Source organism: Ammospiza caudacuta, chromosome 5 (assembly GCF_027887145.1).
Source record: "Ammospiza caudacuta isolate bAmmCau1 chromosome 5, bAmmCau1.pri, whole genome shotgun sequence".
NCBI lineage: Eukaryota > Metazoa > Chordata > Aves > Passeriformes > Passerellidae > Ammospiza > Ammospiza caudacuta.
Genome location: NC_080597.1, coordinates 42,832,311 through 42,850,589, shown reverse-complemented (window position 1 = coordinate 42,850,589; position 18,279 = coordinate 42,832,311). Strand labels below are relative to the sequence as shown.

Here is an 18,279-nt window from a genome sequence, read left to right as displayed (position 1 = left end):
TCCTTGCCATGGGCAATGTGCAGGGAAACTGGGGTGGCTGGGCAGGGACCATGGGGGCTGTCAGTACCTCAGGGCCCAAACACTCACATGCACTGGTCAGTCCAAAGGCAGGCAGGTTTAATGGCTGCTGCTGTGCTGCCAGCCATGCCCTGTGTTTGTCCACCCACTCGCCTTAGCTGCTCTGGGCAAAGCCTTACCTGCATGACTTCTGTCCATGCCTTGCCTCCACATGGGCTTGGATTTCACCATTGATGTTTATTTGCAAAACACATGCCACTAAATCCAGCTCATTTATGCAACCTAAGTATCATTTGGGCCCAAGAACAACCATCTCAGCCACCAAGATACTGATTTAAACATCCCTGAAAGGAAGTGCGACTTTCCTACGTGGTTCCAAGTTAGTTGCCCTTCCCACAGGTAACAAAACCCTAACTCACGACTCTCTTAATGAAAACACCCTACTCCACAAGCAGAGGTTCCCAGGGACCTGAGTTGCCTGGAGCAGTCAGCCGTTGCATGATGGTTTGCAGCTGTTTATGGTGACTCTGCTGTGGGTGGTTTAACACTCATGAGGGCACACCACATGGTGAACTCACTCTCAGCATGACATAATTGCTGTCTTCGGACAAAATAAACACCTCAGAAACACAAACAAAGATGTTTATTGCAAATAAAAAATCATATTCACATCATTAAGTCTTATGAAATATAAAGAGGTCATTTTGTAAGTTGTTAAGCATCCACAGGCACAAGAGCTGCCATTTTCATCAGAACAGCTGCCTGGGACATGCATATATTTATCTGAATGTGGCCAGCCAAATTTCTAGCCCTCTTTCTTGAAAGATCTTGATTTGACTGGTGACATCATCCTGACATTTTCACAGTTTCATTTTCTCCCGATCTGGCAGTAGAGGGTCATAGAAAACACCAAACCAAGAATCTGGAAAACAAAGATATTTCTGGTATTACTTGGTAATTCTGGAAATCAACTGATACACAATGGGAATATTTTGTTTGCAAATGTCTTGGATTTACATGCAGGCTAAATCTGCCATGCAGAAGATTTTCTCCAATGTGCCTCTTACAGAATAGAGACATTTAATGAAGTCAGTATATACCACAGGTAAGACTGCAGATATTGTGGAGAAGTTTCATTTGTTTAAAAGATGGATTGCCTCTGTGCATGAGGACCCCTGTATCTCTATGTATTTTAAAATGCAGTTGTTAGCTGTAATGGAGCAGCAATTACAGAGAAGTTCAAGAAATCTGGACAAAAATTGAGCATTTTCTTTTCTGATAAAGGTAGAGGAATGTTCACTGCGTATTCTAAGGGTTGTCTCCCTTTGAAATCTCTCTTCCACTGTCACTCTCTTCTGTGTAACCATATGTGTGAAGTGTATGTATACAAGTATACATATACATGTGTATACTCTATACAGGTATACATCCATAAACCTACCTCACTGTTTTGAGTTGCAAATGATCATGCAACAAGTATTTTATATTTATCAGTAATGCACAATAGTGAGTTCACTGAAGAAACTGTTACATGAAATAGAAAATTCAATAGAGTCACCTTCTGTGTTGGGAATTACTGGGTACAATTCCATGATGTGTGGCAGACAGCCGGTGAGCTCAGATCAGAAAGCTTCCTTCTGAATTTAAAGTTAACCAGTCTGTGAAGGTGTTCCACAAAAGTGGAAAGCGCCCAGCTGACACCTTTGAAGCCACAAACACTGACATACTTTATTTACTTAAGGAAGAGGCACAGAAGAGCACATGTAGGACAGAGGTACAGCTAAGGCAAAGGGATGGCCTCACACCTGGAATAAACTGACAAGGCTTCTCTGACATACTATGCCCACATTTGCACTTGCACCCAAATGAAACTGGGCCCTTCTTATCTATATAATTTTCACTAGTAAGGTGAGCTGAAAGCAGTAACAAGTGGCATAATGAAGCAGGCAGAGGGGAGAAGAGCACCTCTTTTTATCTGGGATTTCCTAGAGCAGAGAGGTGGTTAAGCAAGTGGCCTTTGATTTGCAATTGCTTGAGTTAATATGGAAAGGCTAAATGTTTATCAAGTGTAGATTGCTATCTGACAATTTGTGCTGAGTCTCATATTGTTTATTCAAGTTGTTTTCCAATCCTTTTATGACTGGGAAAGGCAGCCAGCACAGAAAATGCCAGCTGGAGAACAGGAAAGAATGATGGCCAATGAACTAAGGGCTACAACCCACATAACTGCAATAACTAGAGCAATATAATTTGTCTAGGGATATTATAATTTGTTTAGGGATACAGATGCAATTTTACACTTCAATTACATTTTAAGACTATTTAATATCAGTGTATTTCACCTATTTTTCCCTCAAAGTAATATGTGTGAGAGACCTGATTGCCTACATATAGCTCCTTAAATACCAGAAAGCCTGTGCTAAGTAAGAAGTTGGTGGCCTGTATACCTCCAGTGCTGCAGCTGCATAATTCCTCCCCACTTATTACTATTTTCCTGGAAACACAGTTTTGAACTGGGGCTCTTGCCCACTCTTCTGTCATGAGGAGCAATCCTCTGCCAATGATGTTAAGAAGTATTTGCTTTGAATAACAAACTGAACTTTCCACAGCAATCTTTGTCATTTCTGTTTTTCCCTCAAACATCCACTGGTGGAGAGCAAGGGTGGAGGAAAACCAAGGAGAAAGAGTGAGAAGAAAAAAAAAAAAAAGACTGAAGAAAGCATCATGATGAAATCCCCTGTTTCTTTATCATTTTCTCCTATTCAAATCAAAATCAACTAGCTGACTGGATAGCTGACTGGATAGCCTTCTTTTCTTCCTCTCTTCAAAGAAAATCTTGCATGTTATTCTTCAGTGTATGGTGAGGAAATTAAGAAAAACAGTTCACATATTCTGTGGTTTTTTTACACAGGAATATATGGAGCATCACATGGGTGCACTCAGGCACATTCATGCATCATCTTGATGCTTAAAGTTTTAATGCCTCCAAATTATAATTTTGTACCAAAACTTCTTAATAATAAAAATATGTACTCTAGGGGCTAAGTTTTATTAGGACATTACTTCTTCCTCAAGAAAAGATGAGAAAGAGGAGGAAAAAATCTGTCTATTCTTCCTCATGTCTTCTGACACTGTTTACTCATGCACATCTCTGAACACAGGGCTCAGTGTCAAGACACAGCCCAGCTTCAGGACTGGCAATTTTTGTGACGAAAATCTCCCGTGTGATACCCTCATACAGGCAGCAGGGTGGTCTGATCTCACCTGAAGTCTGCTGCTCAGCAGCCACGTACTTTAATGAAATATGTTTATATGAATAACAGTAATGTTATAGCTAAGGTGAGAGGTGGTTTTGCCTAGTCTATTAATTGAGCAAGCCATGTGTTTTAATCCCATTCCCAATGTATTTCCAAGTAGAACATATTGCTTGTCAGCTACTAAGTGTTTTAACAGTGTACACTGGTACCTCAACAGCAGCCAGTCCAAAGGCGATCCCCATAACTATGACCAGATTGTCTTTAATTTGTTGCATAATCACTTCTCCACAGGACTGAAAAAGAAAACAAAATTATTAATTACAGGTAAGCAATATTATCCTATAGGAAATAGGAATAATAGGAATATATAGGAAAATATAGGAATATATAGGAATGCATCTTCTAAAATAACTTTCAAACTCTCCCTTTCTTTCTCTTTAGCTCTGGGCTAAAAAAAGGCAATTTGAATTTACTCTGGCTTGTTGCTAATGAACACAAAACACACAGCTATGTGTACTTTATGCTCTGCAAAAGCCTTTGCCTTCCCAAGTATGAAGATTTAGTAGCTGACCATAACAAGCTTTTAAAGGAAGACATACAGCTGTAGTGCCTAATATTTGCCTTATTTTCAGTCAACAAGGAAAGAAGTGTTTGTTCTTACTTCCATTTGATAATCATTTGCTGCTAGGAAAGGGTCAATGCAGCCAGCCATAACCAGGTCTGAGAGAAAGATTTTTTCCCACCAATGTTTGGATTTGAAACTTCAAGGTTTATTATTAGACTTGGGATTAACTAAAAATATTTGGTTATAAAACCTATCTTCAAAATTAATTTTGTCCAATGTTTGGTGGTCTTAGGCTAGAGCTGGAAGGAAGAGAGTAACCAGCATGGCTTCATGAGGGGAAAGTCCTGCCTGTTGAACTTGACTCCTTCTATGACAGGGTAGCCCACCTAATGGTCTTGGAAAGCCAATAGACGTAAAATTTTTGAACTTCAGCAAAGATTTTGGTGCTGTCTCTCACAGTACCCTTCTGGGCAAAATGTCCAGCATACGGCCATGTTATGCCTTAGGTGAGCAACTGGCTCGTGCGTCAGGCACAAGGGGTTATAGTAAGTGAGGTAACATCAATCTGAGGCTGGTTAGTAGTGGGATTCTGCAGGGCTCCATCCTCAGTCCAGTCCTCTTCAACATGTTCCTTAACAACTTGAATGCAGGACTCAAAGGAATACTAAGGAAGTTTGCCAGCAACACTAAACTAGGAAGAGCTGTTCACTTCCTTGAGGGAAAAGAGGCCCTAGAAATAGAGCAAAACAGAGAGATGGGCAATCACCAATCATATAAAGTTTAACAAGGTCAGGTGCCAGATTTTGCAACCCTGGTTATGTTGGGGTTTGACTTGGAAACAAAATGCCTGAGAGCAGCCCTGCAAAAAGGGACCTGGGGGTCCTGGCAAGTTGAACATGAGCCAGCAGTGCCCTGGCAGCCAGGAGAGCCAGCCCTGTCCTGGGGTCCATCAGGCCCAGCATCACAGCCGGGCAAGGGAGGGGACTGTCCTGCCCTGCCCTGCTCTGAGATGGCTTGACCTTGAGCGCTGGGGGCAGGTTTGGGCATCACAACATATGAAAGCTATAAAGCTACTAGAGATTGTCCAAAGTAGGGCCATGTGAAGGGCCTTTAGGGGAAGGCATATGAGGAATGGCTGAGGACACTTGCTCTATTCAACCTGGAGACGAGGAGACTGAGCGGAGACCTCATTTGGGTCTTCAGCATCCTCATGAGGGGAAGCAGAGGGGCAGGTACTGATCTCTCCACTTTCATGAACAGTGAAAGGACTGAAGGAAATATCATGAAGCTGAGTCAGGGGAGACTTAGCTTGGATATCAGGAAAAGATTCTTCACCCAGAGCTTGGCTGGGCATAGGAACAGGCTCCCCAGGGCAGTGATCACAGCACCAAACCTGACAGAGTTCAAGAAGCATTTGGAAAATGCTATCATGCACATGATGTGATTCTTGGGGCTGTCATGTGCAGGGCCAGGAACCGGACTCAGTGATCCTGATGGGTCCCTTCTGACTCAGCCTATTCTATGATTGTTCAGGTGAAGTTCTGCACAGAGCCACACTCCTTCTGAATATTTGCATATGTCTGTTCTTACAGTGACTACATCTTCTCTAGGCACTGACAATCCTCCTTCTGCAAACAGGAGGGAAAGCCAAGTACAGCTTAAATACATCCAAATTACATTACTGTAACAACACTACAACTGTCTTCCCTCCCAGATATAGTTGTATTTTTTCACCATATATCCTCTCTCACAATAAACACATGGGTCTTCTAGTTCTTCTAAAAATCTCTCAGTTAAGCTGACTCATAACTGCACTGGATTTCAAATATTTTTTCCCATATCAGAAGAGTTGGGTGTCTCTACTAGCATCTCACATCACCATGAAATGTGTGTTCATATGAGCAATATCTTGCACCTGCAGTAATTTCACAGATGGCTTCTCATGTGTCCTTTGAGGGCTTGCCTGAGGCCAAAAAGACATTAAAGTGTTACCAAAACACCCTCTTTGTATACATCTTATTTCCAGATTGGATTCTGGTATCCTCTACTTAACCAGATTGTTTCATTGCTTTAAAATAATATTTTAGTATTTGCTTCTGTGGGACTACATGGGGAGGAAATTACTGCTCAGGCAGGACCTGATTAAGGAGCTGTGCAATTAGAGAATTATACAACCAGAATGGATATTTGCTAAAATCTGTTTAGTGCTAGGTGCATACTGGCAAAATTTGCACCACCAGCATTCTAAAACTTCAATTACTTTGTGTTATTCAATTATTGTGTGCATTTCTTTTTAAATATTTTTTGCATATCCATAGAGTCCAGATTTCCTTATAATGAGACAAACAAACTATGAAATTTGTTATTTGAGATCTCTACTGTCTGTAAGATGGTACTCTTCTAAGTGTACTTCCTTTTTGCCTGTCACCAGATATTTTGCCTTATTGCATTAATTAAGATTTTCAAAAGGCTGTAGTTGTAAGAAATCACTCTTTGAATATTCTGCCATGAATTCCACAAAATGTAAGCTTTCTTTCCAGCAGATCCTGCAGAATCAGTGTGGATTTTTTAATTAAAGAATTATAAAACCCCAAAGGTATTGCATTTAATGTGTTTGATTTTCAATATACCTTAGCATTTTGGAAGTCTCAAAGTCAACATGTCTACTAGCACAATGAGCCTGGATGGGAGCATAGCCTTCAGAGAGAGGAATGAGAGCCAAAGGGTAGCGGATGTGCAGCTCTGACCCAGGGTCATACCCTGGCCCCAAAGTCAATAATTTGCATCAACAGCCCACGCAGATTGCTAAGGGCCTAAACTCAAAGAAGAGGAAGGAGCAGAGTTATGAACAGTCATTTCTTAACAGGAGCAGAGTTATGAACAGTCATTTCTTAACAGATGGCATGGGGGTAATTCTGGCTAAGAAAGAGAAAGCAAAACTTTGCCTTTTCAGAAAGATACAGAATTCCTGACCAGGCCAGTCACCAGAGATAACCTTGGGTTAAAACTTGGCTCTTTGGAAAGAGGAGTGAACATTTTTCTCACTTTTTTATAGATGAGTCTGCCACTATAGGTGGTGCAGAGGTCTGATGATGATGGCTTCTCTACTTCGCATAGACAGATGTCTTTTTGTTTGTCAAAATTTTGTCCCCAGTCTTTAGGTCCATCCCTCAATCCACAACATTGGTACTGCAAGAAAGGAGTAAATGTGGAGAAGAGTTAAAAAATAGGTGATTTTCAGTTTAAAGAGAGTAGGTGAGGGAGCTGATAGGAACAACAAAAACCAAATTTTATTTCACCTTTTTCAATGTGGAAGTTGTCCCAAACTGATAAATCTCAAATACCCTTTACATTTCTATACCATGAATGTAAGTGCATACAGTTGTTTGATTTTTTTAATGAAGAGATAGGAGAAAAAAAGACCAGATTTTCAGTATAAGATGCTCAAAAAACATTAACATACTATAAAGCTAGTAATTATCAGTGCCACAATGGAACTAGAACACTAGTTATACTATTTTTTAAAAATCAAGCCTTCTGTATGTTGGACTTGAAGAAGGTAAGTTGCCAGCTCCAGTAACATCCACATTTCACATCTTGAAAAGCCAGGCTGGAAATGTAAAATTCAGGCACATAAAACTCTGAAATCTATAAAAATAACCTCTTTGAATGATGGTTATCTCTTTAAATTGGAAATGGACTGAGGAGACCAGGGCTCCATTTGGGGTTTGTGAAACCTAAACCAGGTGCAGTTTGACTTCATGTTCCTCTGTTTTCAAACCACTAAAGCTCAGAGGTGCAAACTTGGGTTTGAGGTCCTCCCTCTATTAAAAAGCAGCTGGAAATGTTCACATAATTTTGTATAAAAGCAAAGGCTGTGGGACATAATACAGCAGTCCTGTTACATTTAAAAATTAATGCAGTAATTAGGGGATTTTTCATTTTGCTCATCTCTCCAGAGGGCTTATTATATCAGAAGAAATAAACTGTCTCAGAAGCAGAGGACAAGGCTGGAGATGGAATGAGGAAGGAGAAGTGGAAGTAACATAAGAGACCTAAATATTGGTCCTTGTTTGGTTTTCTTTCATACAGCAGTCTTTAAAAACATAAAAATTAACTTTGTATCAATCCATAAAAGCAATCACCCATTAGGGACTAAAAAACCAGAGCAGCAGGCATTCTGTCAATGCACAGACCCAGCTGCCTGTGGGAGGGGAGGGGTGTGTGATGTCAATGTCATCCATGAGATTCCAGGGCGTTCTCTGTGAGATACCCAGGAGCAAGCTCACATTAAGCATCTACCATCTGGGGTCTTGCGGGATGGGGGCACCAGGAAAAGGGCAAACACAATAAAAATAAACTTCTCATCCTATTTCCTTCCCTCTTCTAACACAGTAAAGTGTGGCATTTAATGACTTCAAAGCAGTAGGATATTCCAAATTAAATACACTCCTGATGTTTTCCTAACCCCCGGGGTAAAGTTTCCTGAAAAGTACTGGAGAGTTCTTATTTGGAATATGGTGAAAGATCAACATTCCTTCAGAAGGGAAAGCTGTAAGAAAGGGCCGTGCAGTCCTCTCCCAGAAGAGTTTACCTAACTGTTGGTCTTACTTGCATGTTGTGTGTCCTTGCTTCATTGTTCTTATAGGCAGCACTATTGCACAAAGAAATCATCAAGGAAGACCCTGTGCTATCAAGAGAACAGAAGTCCCTTCTGTGGTGTTTCATCTTGCCTTTAAGTCAGACCCTTTCCCACCCCAGGGAACGAAATTCAAACCTGCAGCAGAGTAGTCATAAAATGAAGCAAAGACAGATACCAAAGATGAGACAAATAGCAACAATCCCTTCATTTTGTTACTGCTTAATTACCATTTTCTCCAGCTTCTGGAACTCTTCCTGATACTCTGTATATTCTCCTGTAGTACTTTGCAGTGCACTCACACCTTCGCTCAGAGTAAGGTTAAAGGTTGCTTCAACCTGCAAGTTAAAATATATTACTAATTTTTTGAGAAGAAATAAAACTATATGAAGATATCAATGAAAATATAGAATAATACTGTACCTGAGGTTTGTACACTGCTCCTAAAACACCTGCTACCACCTGAAGAATCAGTATCAGAAGCAGTGCAATAAAAAACTGGGGAAAAACAAAAGGAGTAGAAAACTGTATTACTTCTGACCAAGGTGATATAATTTCTTTTAAGTTAATATTTATCTTTCAGGTGCTTGACTAACCATGTAGGTAGAATTATTTTCCAGTCAGATCTGCTCCAACTATTTCTTCTTTGATTATAAGAAAAACTGGTGCTCAAGACAGAGTACCAGTGATCAGAACAGCTGGGGATCAAAACAAGGCACACACCAGAGCAGTGTCATGGTAACAGTGTGTAGGTGAGAGTTGGGCAGAAGGACAGGGAGGACATTCCACGTGAACCAGCAAAGAAAGGGCTGGGAATTTAGAAAATTAAGTAGAATAGGTAATGGGTGAAATCTGATGGAGGGAACTTTGATGATGGCTGGATTGGAAAAAAGCTAGTGAGTAACATGCTCAAGTCTCTCTGGACCCTGTCTTTTTGCTGATGAGACCAACCACAATTTTTACCACAACAGAATTTAGAAGGGGCCCAAACTCAAGGCGAGCAAAGAAAACACAGGATTGTAGTCATGCTTTTGGTTAAATTAAAAGATGCTCATTTGCTGCTACTTGCAAAGACTCCATCCATCATATGCAGCTGTGGCCTGTTAAAGGCAGAGAGATGTTTTTCCTTCCTACCAGCATCAGCATGCACCGGCTCTCCTTGACAGCGCCGCAGCACCCGAGGAACCCCAGGATCATGATGATGGCACCTACGGCTATCAGGAGATTAACTCCTCCAAGCAGGCTGCTGTCTACCCCCTGGAAAGAGAGACGAAAAACAACCTTTCAGCTGCAAGTAGGTCCTCCTAAAAGCATCTGTATTCCCCAAAACAAGATAATTATTTTGTAACTGATAAATATACTGAGTAGCAACTATGGAGAAATTGTGATCCACAAATAAACAAAGCTCTAATGCTCCCTTCACAAATGTTGTGGTGGAGAATTTTATAATATCTGGTTTTTCACAACCTTTGTTTCTGCAGAAGATGAAAACCAACTTTACAGAGTAATTCAATAAATATAGATCTTCTGTCTTTAAAGTGGCTTTTTAGTTGGTTTTCAGTCAATGAATCTTTGCTTTTTACTGGAAGTAGGAGACTTGATTACCTCAAAACCTCTCCTACATTAACCGAATATTAAAGAAAAAAAATCTCTGTTTGTCATTAGGAGACCAGGAACATGCTCTATGACTGTTCCTGAGAGAACACTTCTCAGAGTGATGCTGCATATATTTGAGAAATAGTTAGATGTATTTTCCAAGACAGATTTTTTTCCCTTTCTTTTTTTTGTTTTCTCCCAGGCTTGATCTCTAATATTATTCTCAGAGATGAGAACTTTATTTTGATGTGTGGGGCATTCAACCAAACAATTCATATACCTCAATATTATTAAATATCAAATTATTCAGTTCCCACAGGACTAACTAAGGCCAAAGGCCTAAAGAGAGAAAAATGTTCAAAGAATATTTTCCAGTGATACTGGTGCCAAGATTAGCAAAAATGTCTGGAAGTTGTCACATTTATCTTCTGATGGAAATTGCAAAGGTATATAGACAAGCATAATTTGAAGAATGTGTTGTTCTTTCCCTTTTCAAGTTGGACTGAACCTGCTGTTATTTATTCTTAGAAAGCTCTATTCATCTACAGCCAAATCCTTATGGTCTGCTCAATTATTACTGAGGCGAAACATACATTGGTTTTGAATGGGAACTTTGCATGCCTGGAGGTAAAATGTGAGAAAATGCTTTCAATTTTGGTCCTGGCTCTTAATTCATAGGTTTTTGGAGAATACTAAGTGTTGCTTCAGGAAAGCAATTTGACACACATTTAAATATTCTTTTCTGAATAGGAAATCTCTTAAAAAATAAGATTTAGTAGTGGTTTTGGTTTTCCAAGCTCCATTGCATCATTTGAGCCATCATACCAGAGACTGTTCAGCGTTAAGTATGGCAGTTTTAGCTTTTAGTAAAATGTTGATTGAAGAGTGAAAGCTGTGATTCTTCCTCTTCCAGAGAAGAGAATGGCAGAGCTCTCCACCCTGACCTGTTTACCCAATGACACGGTGTCATCTTGAACCAAGTTCTCTTGCATCCATGCTCTGCCAGACATGAGACACCTGGGACTGGCTAAGGGTAAAGTGCCATCAGCCAGATGGCAGGGAATGTACAAAGCTATCTCTTACCTTGACCATATTTTTATTTCCAGGTGGGAAAATAAAAATATTGTTTAAAGTTGTTTTCATAACTGACAGACTGTGCTAGAGCAACAGGGGAGTCATCTAAAGAATTGCAATTAATCTACACAAAAGGCTCAATCTGAAAGCTGAAAAAAATATGCTTCTGTGTGACACCTGGTTGTTTTTCACTTCTCTAACCAAGAAGTCTTTTTAGAAATAGAAGAATGCAAATTAAGCTTTCAAATTAATTTGCATTTCTATGTCCCAAATTTCTTTGAAAGAAGGTACTGCTTAAACCTTAGAGTCAGGGCCAATAGTACTCACTGGGCAAAAGGGTCCACAGGACCATGGGGTCTTTGAAGGACAGGACCAACCTCTGCTTGACTGCAGGACTGAGAGCTCCTCAAAACTCTATTTTCCCTAGCTTTGCAGAAAATAAAAATAATAATATCGGAAATAATTTTATAACCCATACAAAAAATCCATGAGGGCACCTCAGGGTCTTTTTTCTACCCTCCAGGAGGAGTTTTAGGACATTGTAATTCTAGATTCTTGGGTGTTTAAAACTCTTTATATGTAAATATGAGAAGAAAAGGATAAGGTGTTTTTAAAGAGCTATTGAAAATTGAACGGAAAACTCCTTTCTCCCTTTCAAAGTTTCAGTTACTGAGGAAATGAGAATTGTGTTATTGAACATAGTGAGAAAGATAAAATTATTCCCCATAAACATAAGGAGAAACCATAGGAATAGACATGACTATGCTATTCTAATAGGGAAAAACATGGAAAAGACTATGAGCTGCATATCTCCACATTATTCTAACACCAAAATCATTAACAAAAGCATAATTATTTTTCACTAGAGGTGAGAGACACATTTTCAAACAGAAATCTGTGTGCATCTGCAGGAAACCACATAATAACACTGGCAGCTACTTCTCATAGTCACGTATCTGTGCTTGCATCGATCCCTTTATCTGACTACCTGCACCATGATGTTTCATCTTAACGTCGTAAAATGCATTCCTCTTCACCCACACAAACCACTTCAACAAAAACATTGAAAATTTGTGGAAATGAAGATGGGAAATTAAAGTATATGCAGTAGTTTTCATATTTCACATGGTGCTGTTATGGCTGCATGCATTTACCTGCTGAGCACTGCTAACACGTATCCATATAGAGAATCCCAAAATAATGCAACCACACACCTGTGGAAGAAAATAAAGACAAGTTAGAAAGGTCAGCAACTTTTTTACTAACATTCAGTATCCAAATTGCACCATATGCTGTCCAAACTTCTGAAATCACTTGTTTGGCAAAGCAAAAGAAACATGAATTCCTGGAGCAGAGAATATTGATTCATTTCCAGGAAAATTCGTAAGTGTAGTTAAATCTTCAGGTATGCACCAAATCCCTGATGTTTCCACCCCAGAGGACTAAGCATTTACATGATGATTTATACATGTGTTTGGGAAGCACACAGAAATTCCGTCAGATGAGAGAGAAATATAAATTGCTATTGTATCTATAAAACGTGCCTGTAAAGAATGTTGTTTCTTGAATAATGGAAACATGAGATTTGATAAGGGTTGTTTGCCTATCTGCTGTTTCTAGCCTTATTCAGGACACATATCTGGAGACATTCTCCATGGTAACCCTAACAGGAAAAGTTCTAAATAAATTCTTTTTGCTGTTTCAAATGCAGCAATCCAATCCTTAGAACAGGTCTCATAAAAGGCCTAGAGTATATGTTCCCATTATAATTTTACAGAAAACAGACAAGTACAACTTGCACTTGTACATGTGAATGTTTGACCAGCATGACTTTCCTTAAGATGTTGAAGCCAGGGAAGATGAATCACAGGTCCAGATACATTCCTTCATTTCTAGTGGTGCTCTTATTTCATCGATCATTGAGGTACTGTTCCCCTGTGTGCCAGTCACTCTATTCCTAACCTTGTTGTTGATTAATCTCACACAGAATTTCTCTTTATTAACTGTTGGACATAGGTAACCAAGAGGCTACTCAGGCGTGAGGATTGTGCCTACTGAGATGACTGGTAAGAGAGAGACCTCACTGAGGACCAGGGACTAGTCAGATTTATAATTATCTCCATGTGCCGCTAATACTCAAGTCATAAATGGCCCTGAAATGTTGTTATGAATTTCCCTTGAAGAGTGGGACTATTGAAATTAAAATAGTTCTTTTTTACGTGGTTTAGATATTTTTTCTTTAAAAAAACTTTCCCCACAGAAGTTTTCATATAATATTCAGTATCAAAGACATTAATGACCTCAGCAGATCATTGAATATGGAATAGGGCCAGCACTCAGGCATGGGTACCATACATTTTCCTGCTCTAAGTAAAGCTCCTATAAGTACATTTTAAACATGAAAAATAAAGTTGTACAATCAATGACAGCTATAACATGTTATCAAATTTAGCTAGAACTTCCCACTGAAACCTTCTGAATCCTGCTGAATTTGCCTAGAAACTGATGGTATATCATATGATTGTACATTTCAGTCTTGTTCGGCAGCACTGTGTGAGTGATGTGGCTATTCACTAGATAACGTGGGCTTGCTAATGTGAAAGTTTCCACTGAAGCATCTATTGCTACAAATCCAAAGAGAGTTTTTTTGTTACATAGGACCTCCCATTACAATACAGCAGAGTAATAGAAGCAAATTTAGCTAAATGTACAGGAACACATCAATCAAATGGGAATACTACAATATTTTCTCAATGTAAAAATAGAAACGCTGTTTATAAATCAAAAATTTAGTAAGATGTGTACATATTTTAATTTTTAAAATAGAGTTGGTTTAGGTTGATAAAAAAATGCTACATTTCAGTAAAATCATAATTGTTTGTTTCTAGTTATTTTCATAATATGCAAAGTGTACAAAAACACATAAAGAAAAGTTTTGAAATAGCAAATAAAAATGGCCTGTTCCCAAGGAGTCCAAGTTGAACATGTCAAGTTTGCTGCAATACTCCATCTTAAAGTATTCTTAAAATTAAGTTTCAATTCAATAAATTTTCATTCCAGGAAATTTCATTTTTAATGAACTGCTAGTGTTTTCTGATGGAATAAAATTAGCTTCTTTAAAAATGTCTTCACCCATTTTCCCAAAATTAGATGGCTATCTTATTTTTGCCACAATCCTTGATAAAGGATCAGTGATCTTATCTCAGTCTCATAAATTGAGCTGCAAGAATACTGCTGGGTCTCACATTTGGTTGGTCCTTCTCAAGCTTTCAAATTTGGTGTGAGAAGGAAATACAGCTCAGTTGGTTTAATCAATACTACCTCAGATGAGCCTGACATAGTGCTGAACAAACAGTATATTAAGACTCTGCAATTCCCACACACACAAATACCAAATTTGTGGGGAATTTCCTCCACTGGCACACCCTTTTCAAACAGTAAGTTCAAGTGTATCAGGAGGAGCTTTTGCAACAACAGAAGGTTGCTTTTGTTAAAGAAAATATTTGACTGGCATATTTCCTTGAGACACCTGAAATGACAATTCTAGGCAGGTCCTGCAGAGAATGACGCCTCTGGCTCAGCAAACCTGCTAAGCTTGTCTTGCTACTTCAGGGACTGAGATGTTCACATTAAGGTTCAGGGAAGGGGCCACTTTGCAGATGGGACTGCAAGTCTGGTATTAACAGCTGATCAAAGATCTCTGTCACCAACCACGTTTCTTCAAACAAGCATCAGACGTCAGTATTCAGTGAAAAAAATAGCTAATCCTCCAATTTTGCATGATGTGGAGGAGCAGAAGTTGGCGCAATGAGGACAACAGGTGAGACTGGATATCCTGCAAACTCCAAAGAAGGGAAAGCAGAAAAATCTGACATGTGTTAGGTTTAATGAACAAAACTGACAAGGATTAATTTAAGGACTGTTAGAAACTCCATATATTTTCTAACAGTCCATGTAGGCACCCAGGTCCCAAGCACAGATCTTCAAAAACCAGTCTGCTGTTCTTCACCTAACTGGGAAGATGCAAAGCTCTATTTGTGTGCTGGAACCCAGCATGGGGCTGATGGGCATGAAGATGCCCAGGGGACACACATCATGTAGTGAAGCCATCCATAGTCAATTTCCAGAGCTATCTTGGACTGTTCCAGGGCTTACATACTTAGTATGATGCTACATGAGCTGCTTAGAAAACATCATCAGAAGCCTAGAAAGCTCATTCCTGAGTCTTTTAAGAGAGGACACTCCCTGAGAGATTGCAAAGGGTGTAAAATGAGAACACCAGGTAAATACGCAACAGTCGTTCTTATCGCTTTAGATTAAAGTCACCTTCATTTCCCAGTATCAGTAATTTTCCACTTCTCAATTGTCTTAGTATTAGAGAGAGCAGCTGTGGAATGAGTGGCTGTAAAGTCATCTCTGTTCCCTCAACCTTACTGTTGCAGTTTAGTGATTTCCATGAATTAGAGACAGGAATGTGAACCAAAAAGTTCCGTTTCATTATATTTCTGTCCGGCCATACTGTTCTTCCCTATCTTGATCAGGCTAAACTAAACATCTGTCTAAAAATAATTAACTATAGCTGCATTCCTGTCCTTCTCTGTTTCATTCTTCCCTCTCTTAATAGTGCTAAACACCTTCCCTAAAACAGTTAACTACAGTTGCATTCCTGTCCTTCTCTGTTCCATCGAGGCAGGCACATGCGCAGTGAATGCTCTCAGCATTTCCTTCCTTAGAATACAGTATGGGTTTTTCAACTTTTCTGTAAAGAAAGGAGGAAGTTTGTTTCACAGACTCGCCCAGGATCCTATCCCTTTTTTTTCCCTAGGAAATTCGTACTGTCACTGGAGGCACAGGACATTAGTCCAATGTTCATTCTAGAAGTAGTTTGAAGCTTTCCTAATTCTAGTCTAGGACATTTGTCCATGTTTTAGCTCATAGTAAACACAGATGAATTTGAACAGGTGTGCTGGTTTTGGCTGGGGTAACTTTCTTCACAGTGGCTGGTATAGGGCTGTGTTTTGGATTTGTGCTGAACACAGGGTTATAATATAGAGAAGTGTCTGCTATTGCTGAGCAGGGCTTACATCAAGTTTTCTTTCTCCTTTTATACTGCTACTCTGGAGAGGAGACTGAGGGTGCATGGGAGGTTGGGAGGAGACACAGCCAGGGTAGGTGACCCCAGCTGACCAAAGGGATGTTCCAGACCATTTGAGATCATGCTCAGTAGATAAAGCTGGCAGAAAGATGGAGAAAGAACATTTGGAGTCATAGAATTTGTGTTCACAAGTAAACACTTCACATAATAAGGACCTGCCCCTGTGGAGATAGTTGAATACCTGCCTGCCCATGTGAAGCAGGAAATTAACTATTTGTTTTGTTTCCATTAATGGCTTTTGCTTTCCCTATTAAACTGTCTATATGTAAACTCAAGAATTTTCCAGCTTTTATGCCTTCAATTCTCTCTCCAATCCTGCTGGTAGGGGAGTGAGTGAGTTTCTGTGTGGTACTTGGTTGCTGGTGGGGGTCAAACCACAAAAACAGGAAAAAACTTCCTGAGGAACAGGAAGTCAAATTCAGAAACTTACAGATTCCTGTAAATACTGTTGCATAAAAACTTCAACACAAATGTCAAAAATCTTCAATCTGCCTTCATTAAACTGAAGGAAGGAACTGGAGGAGACAGTCCAAACCATCACTGGTCTGTCAGGAATTTCTTTGTGAGGTCCATAAGTAATCAAAGAATTTGGGCTAGCCACAAATTTTCCAAGGCTACTGTTAGTGGTCCCTTTTGAATGGTATCACCCTTTACACTTGAAAAAAATCCCTCGAGGCAAAGCCCATAATATGGCTAGGAGTTCCACTTCTGGTTTCAGTGAACCCCTGGTGAACCTGACAAAGCTCTGTCAGGAAATCTGACTGTGAGGCTGAACCATGACAGAAGTGTTCTTTAACTCAAACCTTTCCAGAGCTTTCAAGACCTGAAATTCTTGCAACCCAGCTGAGATGTGGTAAGCAGACAAATGCGGTTTAAATAACACCTAGAAACCTGCCTGCTGTGCTGTGCTGTATCAGCCTTGGTACAGCTGTGGCAATACTGCCAGCATACACATTCTTAGAAACATTTACTGCCCGCCATCAGAAACTAATTATGCACTAAATGTAAAGCAAAGAACCACAAAGAAGGCTATGAAAACCATTTATCAATTAGGAGGCTAAAAATTCAAGTAAGTTTTCCATATTTTCTATTGCAACTGCATTTTTAGGATCTTGCATGCAAACAACAATAAAAGGAAAACAACTGTGCATTGTTATTGCAGAGTCTGTTATCTTCTGACTGAGATGAGTGATGTCCCTCGTCACGAGGGGCACAAGATGAACAGGGAGACACATTTGTAGCTTGTCTACTTTTAAATGCAGAGGTAAAGGTGTTTAGATGGAAAAAGACAAAGGGAAGGCAAAAGTTAAATATATTCTCCCCTCCCTGATTTAGAATCATACTCTGGTTCCACTTATGCTCTATTTTCTATACAATTTCTCTAACTGCAGCATTCAGATAATGGGGAACACATTTCCTACATCATTAATAACAGTTTAAACACTAACTTACCCAAAACAAAAAGTTGAAGACGAACATGGAGTACTTCAAGCATTTGCTTACACCAGCCATTTTCAACCAGCTGAGATGAAAACAAGTGCTGCAAAAGAAGCTTTCCTAAGAGTTTGACCTCGATATAAAAGTTGTTCTTGTGTCTTCAGAAAACTTCTCAAAGCACGTCAAATACACCGTGCTCTGCTCCTGAAAGCAAATGTTACAACCAAGTCATCCACATTTGCTTAAATAGTTGCTTTATCACAGGTAAATATTAACCAAGCATTAGGGAACACTACCAGTTGTTACCACCAAGTCTCCAGGTTCTTACTGTGTCTTGTGATTTGTACTTCTCTTTAATAATCCTATGACTTGTCCTACGCCTCAAAAGTAAATAATGAAGCAGAAGTTAGTTTTGAGAGGTGAGCATAAAAATATTTCACAGACCTGCTTTTAAGAGGAAGTTGAGATGATTGCATTTCTCAATCCTTTACGTTGCAGGGTTCACTCTTTCACTGACTAATGTTTACTGCCAGCATTC

General features: G+C 39.5%; 1 protein-coding gene across 2 annotated transcripts; it reads right to left on the bottom strand.

Annotated features, from left to right (window-relative positions):
• Positions 1-642: 642 nt before the first annotated feature.
• TSPAN8 (tetraspanin 8) lies at positions 643-18,067 on the bottom strand. Of its 2 annotated transcripts, XM_058805825.1 has the most exons (9): positions 18,038-18,067; positions 17,757-17,945; positions 12,304-12,363; positions 9,614-9,736; positions 8,903-8,977; positions 8,710-8,817; positions 6,886-7,029; positions 3,485-3,568; positions 643-940 (listed from the first exon to the last, which is right to left on the bottom strand). In XM_058805825.1, the coding sequence occupies exons 2-9, from the start codon at positions 17,814-17,816 to the stop codon at positions 887-889; spliced, it is 708 nt and encodes a 235-aa protein (XP_058661808.1). In that variant the 5' UTR covers positions 17,817-17,945; positions 18,038-18,067; the 3' UTR covers positions 643-886. The 2 variants fall into 2 exon arrangements, with proteins under 2 accessions (XP_058661808.1, XP_058661807.1); XM_058805824.1 differs by lacking the exon at positions 18,038-18,067 and having other exon boundaries at positions 17,757-18,027.
• Between the last annotated feature and the right edge of the window lie 212 nt (positions 18,068-18,279).